At 30.5% G+C, this 15,488-nt stretch overlaps 2 protein-coding genes across 8 annotated transcripts in view; one reads left to right on the plus strand and one right to left on the minus strand.

The window, feature by feature from the left end:
* Nucleotides 1–330, minus strand: part of LOC142325318 (uncharacterized) — a 46,038-nt gene extending 45,708 nt beyond the window's left edge. For 6 of the 7 annotated variants that reach the window (XM_075366913.1, XM_075366910.1, XM_075366909.1 and 3 more), the window contains exon 1: nt 198–330. The gene's annotated coding sequence lies outside the window, so the exon portion shown is untranslated. The remainder of the gene's footprint in view (nt 1–197) is intronic. The other variant, XM_075366906.1, reaches the window with a different exon arrangement.
* A 316-nt stretch (nt 331–646) lies between these two features.
* pic (DNA damage-binding protein pic) overlaps nt 647–15,488 on the plus strand; it is an 86,656-nt gene continuing 71,814 nt past the window's right edge. The window contains exons 1-4 of the mRNA XM_075366914.1: nt 647–875; nt 2,014–2,162; nt 9,822–10,084; nt 13,248–13,386. Of these exons, the coding sequence (XP_075223029.1) occupies nt 815–875; nt 2,014–2,162; nt 9,822–10,084; nt 13,248–13,386 (612 nt within the window). The 5' untranslated portion in view covers nt 647–814. The remainder of the gene's footprint in view (nt 876–2,013; nt 2,163–9,821; nt 10,085–13,247; nt 13,387–15,488) is intronic.

The following is a 15,488-nucleotide window of genomic DNA, read 5'->3' on the forward strand; positions in this document are numbered from 1 at the left end:
TCGAATTAAATACACATTCCCATGTGATTAATCACACAATTTAAAAACAAAACTGAAACTGATCTAGAGCAACAAATACATCAATAAAAAAATTTGCTTATTATGTAAAATTAAAGAATGTGTACATGTAGTATATTCGGTTACATTTTTGGATAACCAAATTGTCAAACGTTTACAAAAATTCTTATACTACATACCTCTTCAGTGCGTCATTTTTTAAACACCTAAATCTTCTGTTTCAGTATCGTAATATTCTTACGTTCATTCACAACATAATTTCTAGATCCACATATTTCAGTCTTGTCTAACAAGCCAACAGCTGTGTAGCTTCTTGCACTCTAGCCACACTAAATTATAGGAACTTTTAAAATGTATAAATCCATTTTACTTAAATAGCGACTAATGGGAGATTTAAAAACAAAATTAACGAGTACTTCAAATTATATTCTAATAATTATTTCAGATTTTTAATGTAATGAAAGAAATTTAGTTCTCTGAATTTGATGTCAATCAGTAAAGATTTTTTAACACATTCTTCAATTTTTTAAACATTATTAAATTGTATTAACCTTAATTGGTTTTCATAAAACTTTTAACAGAATTTGTATTCATCTACCTTAATAAAATTATGTTGGTAGATCTATTTAGCATGGTGTACTGGTTGTTTTAAGGTCTAACCTCCGTTTATTTACGAAAAAGTGATACTTTAATGTTGTGGAAAGTAATGAACTGTACATTTTATGTGTTACTTTTCAATTTGTTTACACTGGTTTATTTTTCGTAAAGTACTTTGTTTTACTTGAAGAAGGTGACGATGGCGCATCATTATGTAGTTACGGCTCATAAGCCGACCGCGGTAAATGCGTGTGTTACAGGTAAAATTTTGGTTTCGAGATAATATATTGTCTAATATAATAAATTTATTTTAGTTTTATTTTGGAGGAATATAATCCATTGAGATTTTTCATGTTTTATATCATCTCTTTCTCACCCTATTTTCAAAAACTGCATTCATAATATTTTTTTATCCCCTCATGTTGTTAATTTACTTTTTTTTGTTTTTTGGGAAACTATTTTGGTATATTGTCATAAATGGTTGTATCTTAAATGCTTAGAATCTTTAATTCAGTACCAACATAGATACATTTTTCCTTTTCAGATTAATATTTTATAATGCATTTGGTTGGTGATTTTGAGTGATTCTTTGTTTATATAATTCATAACAAAATAACCTGTGCATTAACTACTAGTCATTAATGTATGTCCTGTTTTAATTTACCTTTCTTCCACATGCGCATTGACAAATTCATTAAAGAAATTTAAATTATACAAACAATCATGAATTCATTCAGTCAAAAATAAAAGTATTTTTCAATCCTAGGTTCTTGACTTTTCAATTTTGTGCAGGTTACATTATATTTGAAGTACAATTGTTGTAAGGAAGTAATTTTACATTTGCTACTGAACTATTGACCGTTAAAAATAAAAATTTTGATACGGCATATAATAATGAATTAATACAAGGTATTCATTATTTTCTGAAGTATGTATAAATTGTTTTAAAAATATGATATGTCTGAAGTTATATAAGACGCCTTGTGAAAAATGGAATAGTCTAATGTTTTAATTACATCAAAACAGTTGCCCTTAATTACATCAATTGCCCTTGCTAATTTTGTTTGATTGCGCTAAAGGTGCTGTTTTATACAGTTTCAATTTGCAGTTATTGTTGATAATCAGTAATTTTTTCAGTGTAGAAAATACCAACAAAATCCATTGTATAAATATGGTAAATCTAAAAAAGCTATTACATGGATAACATTTTAATTTTTAAAAAATCATCACTTCATGAGATTTTATACATATAGCCATTATACAGACAATTTATATGTTCATATATATATATATATATATATATATATATATGAAGAATATATGTATGTATGTATTTTTTAATAAACATTCTGTTTTATATGTAAAATAATTACTTGTGTATGTATTGCATATTTTCAGGTAATTTTACATCTCCAAGTGATTTAAATCTTATATTAGCAAAAAGTACTAGAATTGAAATTCATCTTGTTACTCCTGAGGGTTTAAGACCCCTGAAAGAAATCGGTCTTTATGGAAAAGTTGCTGTTATGAAGTTTTTCAGGCCTTCGGTAAGAAATTTATTTTTTTCTGTTGTCATCAAATTAAATAAATATTTGTGTAGAACTATCAAAACATATTGCAATTGCTTTCCAGAACACTGTAAATTATTCAAAATTAAAACCATCTAATGCAGCAAGTAGAAACATTCACAAAATATTACACATGTAATACAAAACAAATTAATATAGTAAACACAGAACATGATAATTCATAAACATGATGATCTGCTAAAGATTATTGGAAAATGTACAGTAACTAGCCGACCTGGCAATGTTTCGCCATTATAAAACATTAAAAAACGGAACATCACAATCTTTAACCTTTCTCTTTTTCACAAAAATATTTCTTTTCACGTAACTAATATATATTCTGAATATAAACCAAACCGGACCATAAATACAATTTTCTGAGACATGTAGACCCCCAGGTCACCTAGCAGGTCCAAACTAATTCAGAAACCTTCGCAGGCATGCACACAACAATTTACCAAAGTTTCATCGCAATCAGATGAATGCTATAGTAACACATACAAGAAAAAAACAAACATTCATTTTTATGTACATACTTGTAGACCTACAATACTTCGCTATTGCTAGAACATTACAGAATTCACAAAATTTAAACTTTTACTTTATCCCTTTTCTCCTTTTCAATATTTTCCTGTTTCCCCATTCCCCTTTACAACCATTTTCCCTCTTCTCCCTGTTTCCGTGTGTAAATTGGTTAAGTAATTTGTTAGTCTGTAGCGGACACACATACAATTATTGCCTTTTGTATATATAGAAGAGGAAAGTCTGTTTGTATATTTTTTTGTTTCATAATTATCTTGGCACTGGTGCCACCTAGTGGGTATAGTTTTGCAAAAAAAAATTCTTTTCATGTAACTAATATATATTCTGAATATGAGCCAAATCGGTCCGTAAATACAATTTTTCTAAATATCTCAACCCCCAGCGCCACCTAGCAATTTCTTTTCACGTAACTAACATATATTCTGATTATGCCAAATCAGACACTAAATGCAATTTTTCCAAATATCTTAACTCCAGTGCCATCTAGTAGGTCCATTTTTGCAGAGGTATTTCTTTAATGTAAGTAACACATATTCTAAATATGATCCAAATCGGACCATAAATACAATTTTTCGAAGTATTTCGACCCTAACACCACCTAGCAGGTCCATTTTTTGCAAAAATATTTCTTTTCACATAACTAATATATATTCTGAATATGAGCTAGATTGGACCATAAATACAATTTTGAAAATATCTCACCCCAGCGCCGCCTCTAGCGACTTCAAACTAATTCTGAAACCTTCACGGGTGTGCGCACAATAACTCACCAAAGTTTCATTGCAATCAGATGAATGGTTAGGAACGCATATGGGACAAACAAACATTCATTTTTATATAAATATAAGACTATTTAAATATCTGGCTTCAATTAGGGAGATCACATTTTAGAAGCATGTTGTTTAGATCCTTTGATAATGTGCAACACTACAGTAAAGTTTGCAATATTGTATATTCATCCAGAAGTAAATGTTATATAAATCTAACATTTACTACAAGTAATAATAATAATAATAATTAGACTAAGTGGCTAGAAAAACAATTTTGAGTAATTTTAGTATATGGGAACATTTCATAAAAATAAATATGAAAAAAAATGTTTCTTGCAAAATTTATGGGTCTTACTTAATTGTTCTTGATTTGAATCATTTTTCTAAAATTAATCTGGAACAAGTGTGTCGTAAAAAGTTGTTTACTAAGCAAAGTGTGCTTGGTATTTCAGATGTTTCTGTCAAAATTACTGTAAATTAATCAGCATGCTACGCCCACAAATTTGGAGTGGGGATGTGTATGGCACAGGTGTATCCAGGGTAACCCACCTAGTTGGTCTAGTGGTGAACATGTTTTCGCAAATCAGCTGATTTTAAAGTTGAGAATTCCAACGTTCAAGTCCTAGGAAAGCCAGTTGCTTTTATACGGATTTGAATACTAGATCGTGGATACCGGTGTTCTTTGGTAGTTGGGTTTCAATTAACCACACAAGTCAGAAATGGTCAACCTAATAGTGTACAAGACTCATACATATTACACTCATACATATCATCCTCATTCATTCTCTGACGTAATACCTGATGGTGATTCCTGGAGGCTAAACAGGAAAAAAGTGCATCCAGGATATTTCTGTTCCTGTAACCCTGATTGGGGCTAGGAAAATTTGAATGCTGTGTTTTTATATTACTATATATATTGTTTTGTTAGTGTAGTTGGTATACGGCCTTTTTAATTCAGAAGTTTTTAACTTTGACTTGTGTTTTATTAGTATATATTGTTTAAACTATTCTGAAACCATTATGAATTATGAGATTTTACAAATAATAATTTTTAGATACTTCTCTTTTATAAGATCTGGAATGAGTAAAAATAATTCATTTCATAATAACATTTATATGGGAGTAAATTATTTTAAAAAGGACTTTTATTTCACTGCTGTTTTAATTACCTTCTTATTTTGTTTACTTTTTTAAGAATAACGAGTTTCAACAGAAATTACTTTAATAATATATATATATATATATCAGGGAAGTTTTTATTAGGTTATTCCAATCTTTCTCTTCTTTTTGTGAGCTCAGTCAATGTAAAATGACTTTAATTATTTTCATCTATTCTGAAAATCTATTTTCATCTATTCTGAAAATCTATCTGCCGTAAATTTGATTGTTACTCAGTGAAAAGAAATCATTTCACCAAGTTGTTTGTATATGAATAATGCAAATAAGCACCAATAAATAGATTCATATTTGAATAAAAACAAAATTTTTCAAAACTAGTTAATTAAGATTTATTTTGTAACGTGAAGAATAGGCAATGTATCACTAAACAACGTTTGCGTGTAATTAATAATTCAATGTACTCTATTACCACATAGTAAATATTTTGCAAGTATAAAATAAAATAATAAAACTTAGCAAATTTTTTAGTTATGGAGTATTGCAAAAGGAACATGAAAAGTCATGAATACATTATTAGTAAACTAAACCAATCCATTGTCAATCAATCCATTTGAAGTGACCCACCCAAAGGTGGTTGCAATTAAAAAAAAACCTGAAACTTACCCATTTGTTTTCTCCATGTGTCAGGACCTTAAAACTATTTTTTTATTTCTTATTCAAGCAGTTTACCTGTGTGGCCATTTTTGCTACAATGCACAAACCTATTTTGTGATTGATTTTAAGGGTTTACGGAAAAAATCACTACTAAAAAACTATTTGTTCTGGAAGATTGAAGCAAAAATCAATTTAATCATATTTTCACAAGGTAAAGGATTGGTCCAGTGGTTTATTTACCTATTTCTCTTCTTTCTATGAGAAAATTACCAATAATCTGAACATGAAAAGCTGAAATTTCACTTTTTTTAGGTAATTTTTTTAAGAGGCGGGGATGGCATACACAGTTTGAAGTGTTTTTTTATATGTAGGTGTATGTTAGCAGTTTTACCATAAATAATAGTGATATATTTGTGACTTTTTGAAAACTATTTTTTTTTTTTTTTTAATTAAAATTTTGGTTTCAAATAACTCTGATGGGGCTGGTGATAAAGATCTCAAATTTGCACAACTTAGTATAATTTTTACTCACTAAATAAGTGCTACAAGGGGGTTTCTTGTCTTCTTGGCACTTTTAATATTTTTATACTTATTACTATACTTGAAATATACTTGTTTGAACCATTCAGCTGCAGTGTTCATGTTATAACAAGCGCTTGAAGTCATTTCCAGTCATTAGGAAAATTCATTTTACATGCTCATTTAGCTTTGCAGTTACAGACTGGTCAGTCTGACATTAGTCAGTGACCTTTCACATCTTTACCAAGTGTCTCAAATTTCATGCTGTGTTTGGAAGTGTTTATTAAATAAATAAGTTTAACTTACTAATATTATATTTACAAATATATAAATCAGTTAAATTTTTACATTATTTTCAAATAATTTCACATAAAACAATGAAAGAACAATGTTCCATAGGAATTTATGTGAATGAAGATTGTCATAAAACAGTGTATGGTACAGTGCCAAAAGAACTCATTAAAATTTGTGAATTTGGTGATGAAAACAAACAATTTATTTTTTTAAGTGTTAATTCAGTGTTAGTAGATATCATAAAAAATGTTTTTGTCAAAATTCAGTCACCTTTGTGAACAGTTCTGTTGTGACCCTATGAGAACTCTTAAAAAAAACTTACATAAATAATATCAGAGCAAGCTCTTAAAGAACATATTTTTCAACATTTAAATTTAGTTGCTGGAAAGTCTTTTTGTGGTAATTGTTTCAAAAGTATTTTTTCTCACCAGAACAAAGAACTATATGAATGCGAAGAACAAGAGCAATACATTGCCCTACATCAAAATATTGAACAATTGGATGCTGCTTGTAGCATTGTGTGTGCATCAACACCATCAAAATTGAAAAAATTAAGCATGGATCAAAGGCCACCAAGATTAAAATTTAAAATAAATAAGGTATCTGAAAAATTAAAAAAGAATCTTGAATTGTGTTTTGACTCAAAAGTTTCTGAAAATGAAAATCCAGCTCAGTCTTCTTCACTATAATGATCTTATTTTAAAACTAAAAGAAAATTGTGTTCTTGCTTCTAAAGAAGATAAGGTTAAAATTATCAGATTCCTTCCCCAATCTTGGACCAGATCCAAAATAATATCAGATTTCAGTGTGTTTGAGTGTTTAATTAGACTTACTAGAGAATTAGTTAATGAGCTAGGCATTCTATTGAAATAGGTAAAAGACATAGTACAGGAATTAATAATGACACATTTAAAAATGTTGTGTTATTTTATGAAGATGACAATAATAGCAGGCTGTGTGTGTGCAGGATGGTGTCGAAGTGCATAAGCAAAAGCACCTTGTTCTTCTGATAAATTTAAATAGATTGTATGCTCTTTTAAAAGTGAAAACCCTGAGGAAAAAATTGGAAAATCAAAGTTCTGTGAACTCAATCCAAAATGATATATTTTGGCTGGTGCATCTGGGATTCATACAGTTTGTGTCTGGCCCCACCACCAGACCATCAAACTCATGATTGATGGTCCCAAACTTAATGTTGATTATAAGGACTTAGTAGTCATCTTTGTTTGTGACAAAAATAACTTGTCTTTCTTGTCCGATGCGAGCACCATTCATCAATGGCACACATCCAGCCAATAGGAGAGTTCATCTCTTACTTTAATCAGCAAATCTGGAGTAATTGATGCAACAGTTACTTCAATCCTATGCATTAAGTCGTATAGATCAGCTAGTAACTGTGACACATACACTTATCCTTTTTAAACCCCCAAAGAAAAAAATTGCACAAGGTCAGATTGGGTAAAAATGGAGATCACAGCAAACAAGCCCTTATCATATAGTTCCGGCAACCAAGCCAACGGTCAGGAAGAATTTTATTCAGCCAATCACATACAGCATTATATCAGTGACGAGGCCTACCACCTTGTTTCCAAATAAATATCTGTGGTTCGTTTTGCAGTTCAGGAAATTAGCCATAGTTGTAACATATCAAGATAGTTCATTCTTGAGACGATGATTCTTCTTCAGACAACACACTTGGTCGCTCTGTATTCTTCTTTTTACAAAAAAATCTTGCAGTTTCAAATTGTTTATACCATCTATGAATGTTATTCGGGAGATGTCACTCGGGAGATCACAATGGAACTTCAAACGGAACACATGTTGAACAGTAATTACAGATTCAGACTTTTCAAACTGTGAAGCACAGAATGCTTTCTATTGGGGGCTTGCCACTTTTGCTACTAGCACTTCAAGAAGAATATACTAGAAACAGTTTATGAGCTTGTCCACAGCTAAAACTATTTGAGTTGCTCTTTTATTTTATGTATAATAATAATAATGTACGTGAAACTTGAGAAATACTACATACCTTTAAAACTGCAACATTCATTTTGAAACACTCTGTACATTGAGTTAACAATTTTTTTTTTTGTTTTACTGGATGAAATTTTAATGTAGTAACTTACTTTCTTATTTTTTTTATAGGTAACTTACTTTCTTAAGTTTTATTTTTATGATAAATATATCATTTTATCACAATTTTCTAATTTTTTTTATTGCAAGTCATTTTTACTTCATTTTTATGTTTAGAGTAAAGAGAAGTTTTTTTCTCAGATGGATTGCGCTAAAATTAAATTAGAATCATCTTACTGTTATGAATCTGCTGCATTCTTTCATGAAACAAAATATAGTGGTTTTTTCTTTTAATTACTCCTATATGAGGCAAGGAACATTATAATTGAATGCCGGCAATGCAATTGCAGTGTTTTTTATTAAAAATAAGCACTTATATATAAGTGTACTTTTTATGGTATTTAAGCATATTTGTCATGCATGTGTATTTAAAGGAAATAACTATGCTAATTCCCTTATAGCTTATATCATAAAGATTACTTGAGTAAAGCTTTAGAACAAGTTAAGGAATAAGCTTTTGAACAGTGAAGGAATTTTTCAGATCAGATTGGTTACTTTTTTTTTAATTAAAAACAGGCACCATCTTCCATATGACCTCAGATACTTCCTAAAAATTTTAATAGTTTTTTCTTTCAATCTTGCTCAGCTATAGTGTTTTATTGGGATTTATAATGTCCGGCTATCTTTCCAACTACTTTAAAATATTCAAAAACATTATTGTTCAGAGTATATCACTTTTTATCTTTCAAGAAAATTTCTGCTGCTAAATATTTTACCTAACCATTTATATTCAATCAATATTTACATATTATTTTTCATAAAGGCCATCAAAACTAGATTATTTTTTATGTATTGAATATAAGGCCTTAAAAAAGTAACAAAGAAATCTTTGTAACAAGTTTAAAATTCTTTAACTAAAATTTGTAATATTAAATTAATTACTGCAATATACATTTTTATCATTTGAATTGCTGTATTTATTTGCTGTTTAATATGCTATAAAATATTGCAGATACATGTTTTTCTTAGTTTTTATTTCATATAAAATTACTAGGCTTCCATATTATGCAAATTTCAAATAACTGGGAAAAAGTGCTCCTTACTACCCCAGATGACCAGGGTTCTGGTTTTATTTTAAAAGTAAATTTTGACATATGTTTGTATTATGGTTTTGTTTAATGGTTGTATTTGTTTTAATTAATATGTTATTCTGGGGGTCTAGTTATTTAGGCTACCTTACTTGACTTAGGATCTGTATATAGCTGTACCTGTCATTCTGCGGTAATGTAATGAGTATCCATGCCTGCTAGTTACATTTATAGATCACTAAGTCAGGATATGATATTAAGTAGAACCTAACAATAGAATGGTGGTAGTGGCATTTACATTATAAGGAGATTCAGCACCATGATTTAGTCAGTGAACCTTACCACATGTGATTAAGCTGATGCCAAACTTTGAAAATTAAAATTAACTGTTCATATGGTTCTCTTTTAAGTCAGATGAACTCCATTTGTATTTATGGGAGGAATTAAATATTTTTACACAAAAAAATTTATTTTGTACAAGCTTTTTTTTATTACATGTACTTATTTCTTGCTACTTGAAAACACCTAATTATTGCATTGTTTAATTAAACTGATAATTAGTATTTTTGTTTATCTAGCATGAAAAGAAGGACCTTTTGTTTATAGTCACAACTCGGTACAACGCAATGATTCTTGAATGTAAAGGTGAAGGTGAAAATTTAGAAATAATCACAAAAGCTCATGGAAATGTATCAGATAGAATCGGTAAAGCATCTGAGAATGGAATAATAGCTGTGATTGATCCTGAAGCTAGAGTGATTGGGCTTCGTTTGTATGATGGCCTTTTCAAGATTATTCCTCTTGAAAAAGATAATTGTGAACTTAAAGCATCTAGTATTAGGTAAGATAGTTTCAGATTCATGCATAACTTAAATTAATATTTGATTGTTTCTTTAAGAAAGGATAATTAGTAATTTTAAGTTACTGACTGCTTGCTACTCATTAATTAAATGGTTATATTTTTATATCTGTACAATATACACTATAGGGTTTAAGATGGATAAGATTTCTCCATTAAGGTACTAGCTATTTAAAAACCAAAAATTTTAATTTTACCATTTTATTTATAAGTAGTTGACTACAAAATAGTCATTAAAAAAAAAAAAAATGGGTGAATGCAAATAAAATAACAATTTTTTACAATCACACGTAAAATAGACAGATTATATCTGCTAACTCAGCACAAGTATGTCTGGATTTATAATTAAATCTAAGAAAGTTCATCTACTCTTCAAAGTTCAAATTTTAAATATGAAAATTGAAAAGAGAAGCAATCAATTCAAAGTACAGTTAATTAAGGATTAAATTCTAACTTTACTAACCTATGTAAGTTAGGATATTGAAGTGTAGAGAATAGAAGTAATTAATGCTTCAAATAGTATTAATTTAATTAGAGAAATGTTCTTTTGTAAGCAGGTAAACTAAATTTCTTAATCTGATGATATGGCAACATTCATATACATCCTGATGTTAAACAACATTGGAAAGTGTTTTGATAGATAACAACGTGCTGTTTGCAATTGTAGCACATAGTTGTAATTGCAAACGGCACATCATTGCCTATCATCAAAAAAACTTAACGTCAGGAAATATAATTAGAACTTTAACATTTTATTTTATTTCGTTTTCAGAGAAATGAAGTGAATTAAATGCAATCCAATTTTTTCTTTAAATGAGTAAAAGATGTGTAAATAAATCTATGTATTTATTTTTTTACTGATGGATTAATTCATTACAGAAGCTTGTTTGTACATAGGAATGTGAAAATGAAATTTTGTACCATATGAAAAATACCATGTCGGACTAGGATTCTGACCTGAGACCTGAATGATTGACCAAGGTGCTATCACTCTGCCACGGAGATTGGAATACTTTTTTCTATAATCTATAATAAAAGTATGGAAAAATTATATTAAAAAGAGTATTCTTTCTTGTCCCTTAATGACTAACAACAGTAATCTAAACTTTAGGAAATTACCTAATTTTATTATGCTTAGATTGTGAAATCTCAGTACCATTGACGACTGAGAAGGTGATAATTGAAAGAAACATTTTGATGCAGTAGTAGTAATTTTTTTGTCACTAGAATACAATTACCAGTCCTGAGGATTATTGAGTTTACAGATTTGAGTGACTTAATTAGATTTTGAAGTTAATCTGAGTTAATGTAAAGCAAATTTTGTTTATGGGAAAAGATATCTCTATGATGGTATTAAGATTTTTGTTATTTCAATGTTTTGGGGTAAATTTTTATTCTATTTAACCCTACCTAAAGGGTACTGCATTTGTTTATTTAGACAACTCAGTTGGACATTGCAGTGCTTTAGACTGTTTTTAGGCATATGTTATGCTTTTGGCTGGGATTTTTGCCCCAAAATCTGTACTTCTTAGTTTTTTTGATGTACAGTTTTTAGTTTTACTTTATTATCTTTTCATTATCATTATAATTTTAACTTAATCTTGATTTATATATATATATATATTTACTAGCTGGCCCATCTAAGCAGTACTTGGACCCTTGGGCTCAGGTCAGCCCAAGCGAATCCTGGAGCCAAATCAAGGGATCCTTGGGGCCCCATGGCCGTAGAGCTTACCATTCCCATCTACCTAGAGGCCTCTACCCCCTGGACCTTCACACTCTATGTTATCCTTATGGTTGTAAGAATAATACTGATAAATAATAATTGCAATATTCAAACTTTATAGAAACCTGAAAAAGAAACTAAATTAGAAAAGATAGAATAGTACAAGTAACTATGGTAGCTAAAGTATACACACCTTTGACGACAAAAAATTTGTAACTTACTTCTGTGCCATGGTGGCAGAAATATAATAATGTGAAGTAAAAAAATTAATCTAATTTTTCCTTAGTGAATAGCTAATTCACAACTTCATCCTCCTTGGGGGCTAAGAAATAATGAATATTTTTAGTATCTTAACCGTCAAAGGAGCTAGGGCCTCAGTTGATGGCTTAAAACCTTCCTTGGGATAACATGAATGTATCCTGCAAATTTGAAAGTAATTCGCTGTTGGATCTTGCATGATGCGATAACAGACAAACCTATATATACACATTTCCGAATAACCGTGATCTGTTGGATCGAGGGTGTACCTGATGTATGCAAAAGTTAGCTTTCAATCTACTAAAAAATTCACTGTTTGAATTTTGAAAATCAGATGGTTGTTTACAGAAATATAAGAGTACCTCGTTGGACCTCCCAAAACAGCACCCCAGAGGCACCCTGTTTGTTACCAGTTGATGGTGATGATTGGTCTAGCCTCACACACAGTCCCCACGGGAAGCCCATTATTAAACACAAATTTTTTAAAATTTATTATTATTTTATTTAACATAAATTTAATTCTATTATTTTTGTAATATTATTCATTCGATTGATTCAAATCCAGTTCACACAGTGATAGAGACTTACAGTTTGTGCTTCAACAGGCAAACTTCCACTACTACTTATACATATACATATATCTTTTCTTTTCTTCAAGTTGAATTATATCTAAAAACCTTCTCAGCTATGCCAAGAAACACGGGTAAAAATTTGGTTGCAATTTATCGAGTAGTTCTTTTGTTTATCCTGTACAAACAAAAACCCTCTTCCTCTTTATATAATAGTATAGACATTAATTCCTCATTATCTATTATTTAAAAATTGAATGGTCAACAAGTTTTAGGTTTATATGTTTATAAATTGTCTTTAAGTGTTTTCTTGTTTTCAGTTTATTAACTCCTGTAGATATATATTCAGGGAGTGTTGGGGCAATCAGGTAGTACAGAATATAGTTTATTGTTATGTTTTTGCAGCAGAATTTTATTCCACCTTTTAACACTTTATTACCTCAGTGTAATAGTTCTGAATCTGTTAATTTCTTTTGTGATGTATTTCCTGGTGATCACATATTCCTGGTCATTATCATCAGTAGCCAGAAAAATTTATTTGAATTTACTGGTTTAAGATCTTTATGGTTTTAATCTTTATACTTTTTTTTAGGATGGAGGAGCTAGAAGTTCAGGATTTAGATTTTCTCCATGGTTGCCCAAATCCAACTATTATTTTGATTCATCAAGATCAGAATGGTAGACATGTTAAAACCCATGAAATATCTTTGAAAGATAAAGAATTTGTAAAGGTAAATTTGTATATTTATTAATTAAAAACATACCTATATCTAACTGTGATGATAAATTTCTACATTGAAATAAATGTATGAGGGAAAATCAAATATAAATGGGATTTTTGTTTCTGAGCGTCTATGGTTGGTAGAAGTGGGCTCACGCTTCTAGTATGTTTGAATCAGATGGGATTGTTAGGAGTGGGGAGAGCCACCCATTCCACACTCTCAGCCAATTCATCAGTAACGTTATTGATATCGGAGCAACAGGTGCACCCCTCCACTATGCAACGCATAATTATAAAATTTCTTGCTCGTGAAGGAGTTCAAGCGATGGAAATTTTCCAGAGATTGACTGCACAGTTCAGGAATCAAACATTGCAAAGGACATGTGTTTGACTGGCATAAAGAGTTCAAGGAAGCACTAGAACAAGTGGAAAATCAGGAACATGATTGCCGTCCTTGGACCACCATTACAGATGAAAACATTCGTGTGGTTCAAGACATTCTTGAAGACAATCGATAGGTGAGAGTATCCAAAATTTAAGAACAGGTTGGAATAAGTTATGGGAGCTGTCAAGTGATCATCACAAATGACCTACAGTTCTATAAAGTGTGAGCCAGATGGGTCGCTTGTCTTCTGACTGCAGATTAGAAGTTGAGACGTTTGGAGATCTGTCAGAGGCTTACAGCAAGGTTTGCAAAAGAAGATGATGCATTTTTGAGTCAGATCTTTACCTGTGTCGAAATGTGGGTCCACCACTACACTTTCCAGTCGACACAAGCCAGTATGGAGTGGTGGTGGTAAGGGGAGGCAGCCCCAGTGAAAGCCAAGACTCGACTGTCAGCTGGCAAGGTCTTTCAACCGTTTTTTTCAACCAGCGAGGCATATTGCTCATTAATTTTATTCATGAGCAACACGCAATCAATGCTGAGCTTTTGAATGAGGTGAGGGCTGCATATCATTGCAAAAGATGAGACCAACTGATTCAAGAGGCCATCCTTCTCCACGACAGCTCCAGGCCCTATACTGCAGCTCTAACGGTCTCAAAACTAGGAGAAATGCACTGGAATCAACTTGATCATCTCCCCTACAGCCTGGACCTATTACCCTGCCTGCGATTTTCATTTGTTTGGGTCGCTTAAAGAAACTCTAAGAGGGCAACAACTTGAAGATGACAAGGGCATGGTGGGATTTGTGCCCAATTGGCTCCTGACGCAACCAGCTTCATTCTATGATGCTGCAATAAAAACGTTCCTTCTCGCTGGGAAAAATTTATTTCTGAAGCAGGAAACTATGTAGAAAAATAAATTATTTTTGATTTCTCAATAAATAAATTAAAAAAAAAAATAAAATCCTGTTTATATTTAATTTATCTTCATATAATAAATTATTGCCAATATACATTATATTGTATATATGTACATAACAACAGTAATCCTGGCAACCAAATTTATGTGTCTTAATTATATAATCTTTATTGGGTTTTTTCTAGTTATGGGTCAATCCATTTGAAGTGACCCAAGAGTGATTGCTTGACCAATTCAAAAAAATTGAAACTTACCCGCTTGTTTCCTACATGTCTCAGGACCTTAAAAATATTTTATTTAAGCAGTTTACCCCTGGCAGCTATTTTTGTTGCAGTGCGCATACCTATTTTTGTGATTGTAAGGGTTTACAAAATAAAACATTAATAAAAATTATTGGTCCTGGAAGAATGAAACAAAAGGCAATTTATTCATATTTTCTCAAGGTAAAAGACTGGTCTAGTGGTTTATTTACCTATCTCTTCTTTCTATGAGAAAATTACCAATAAAGTCGAACATGAAAAACGGTGAAATTTCACTTTTGGTAATTTTTTTCAAGAGGCAGGGATGGCATACACAGTTTGGATTATTTTTTTATTTGTAGGTATATGTTAGTAGTTTTACCATAAATAATATTAATGGTGATATACTTACACCTAAACTTTTATGAATTTTTGTAAACTAATTTTTTTTTTAATTCATTTTTTGACTTCAAATAAATCTGTGAAACTGGTGATAAAAATCTCAAATTTGCACAACTTACAGTGTTTTTGTAGATGTTTATAGCAGATAAAAAAGTTTCTTGTATATTA

Source organism: Lycorma delicatula, chromosome 5, assembly GCF_047948215.1.
Source record: "Lycorma delicatula isolate Av1 chromosome 5, ASM4794821v1, whole genome shotgun sequence".
Taxonomy (NCBI): domain Eukaryota; kingdom Metazoa; phylum Arthropoda; class Insecta; order Hemiptera; family Fulgoridae; genus Lycorma; species Lycorma delicatula.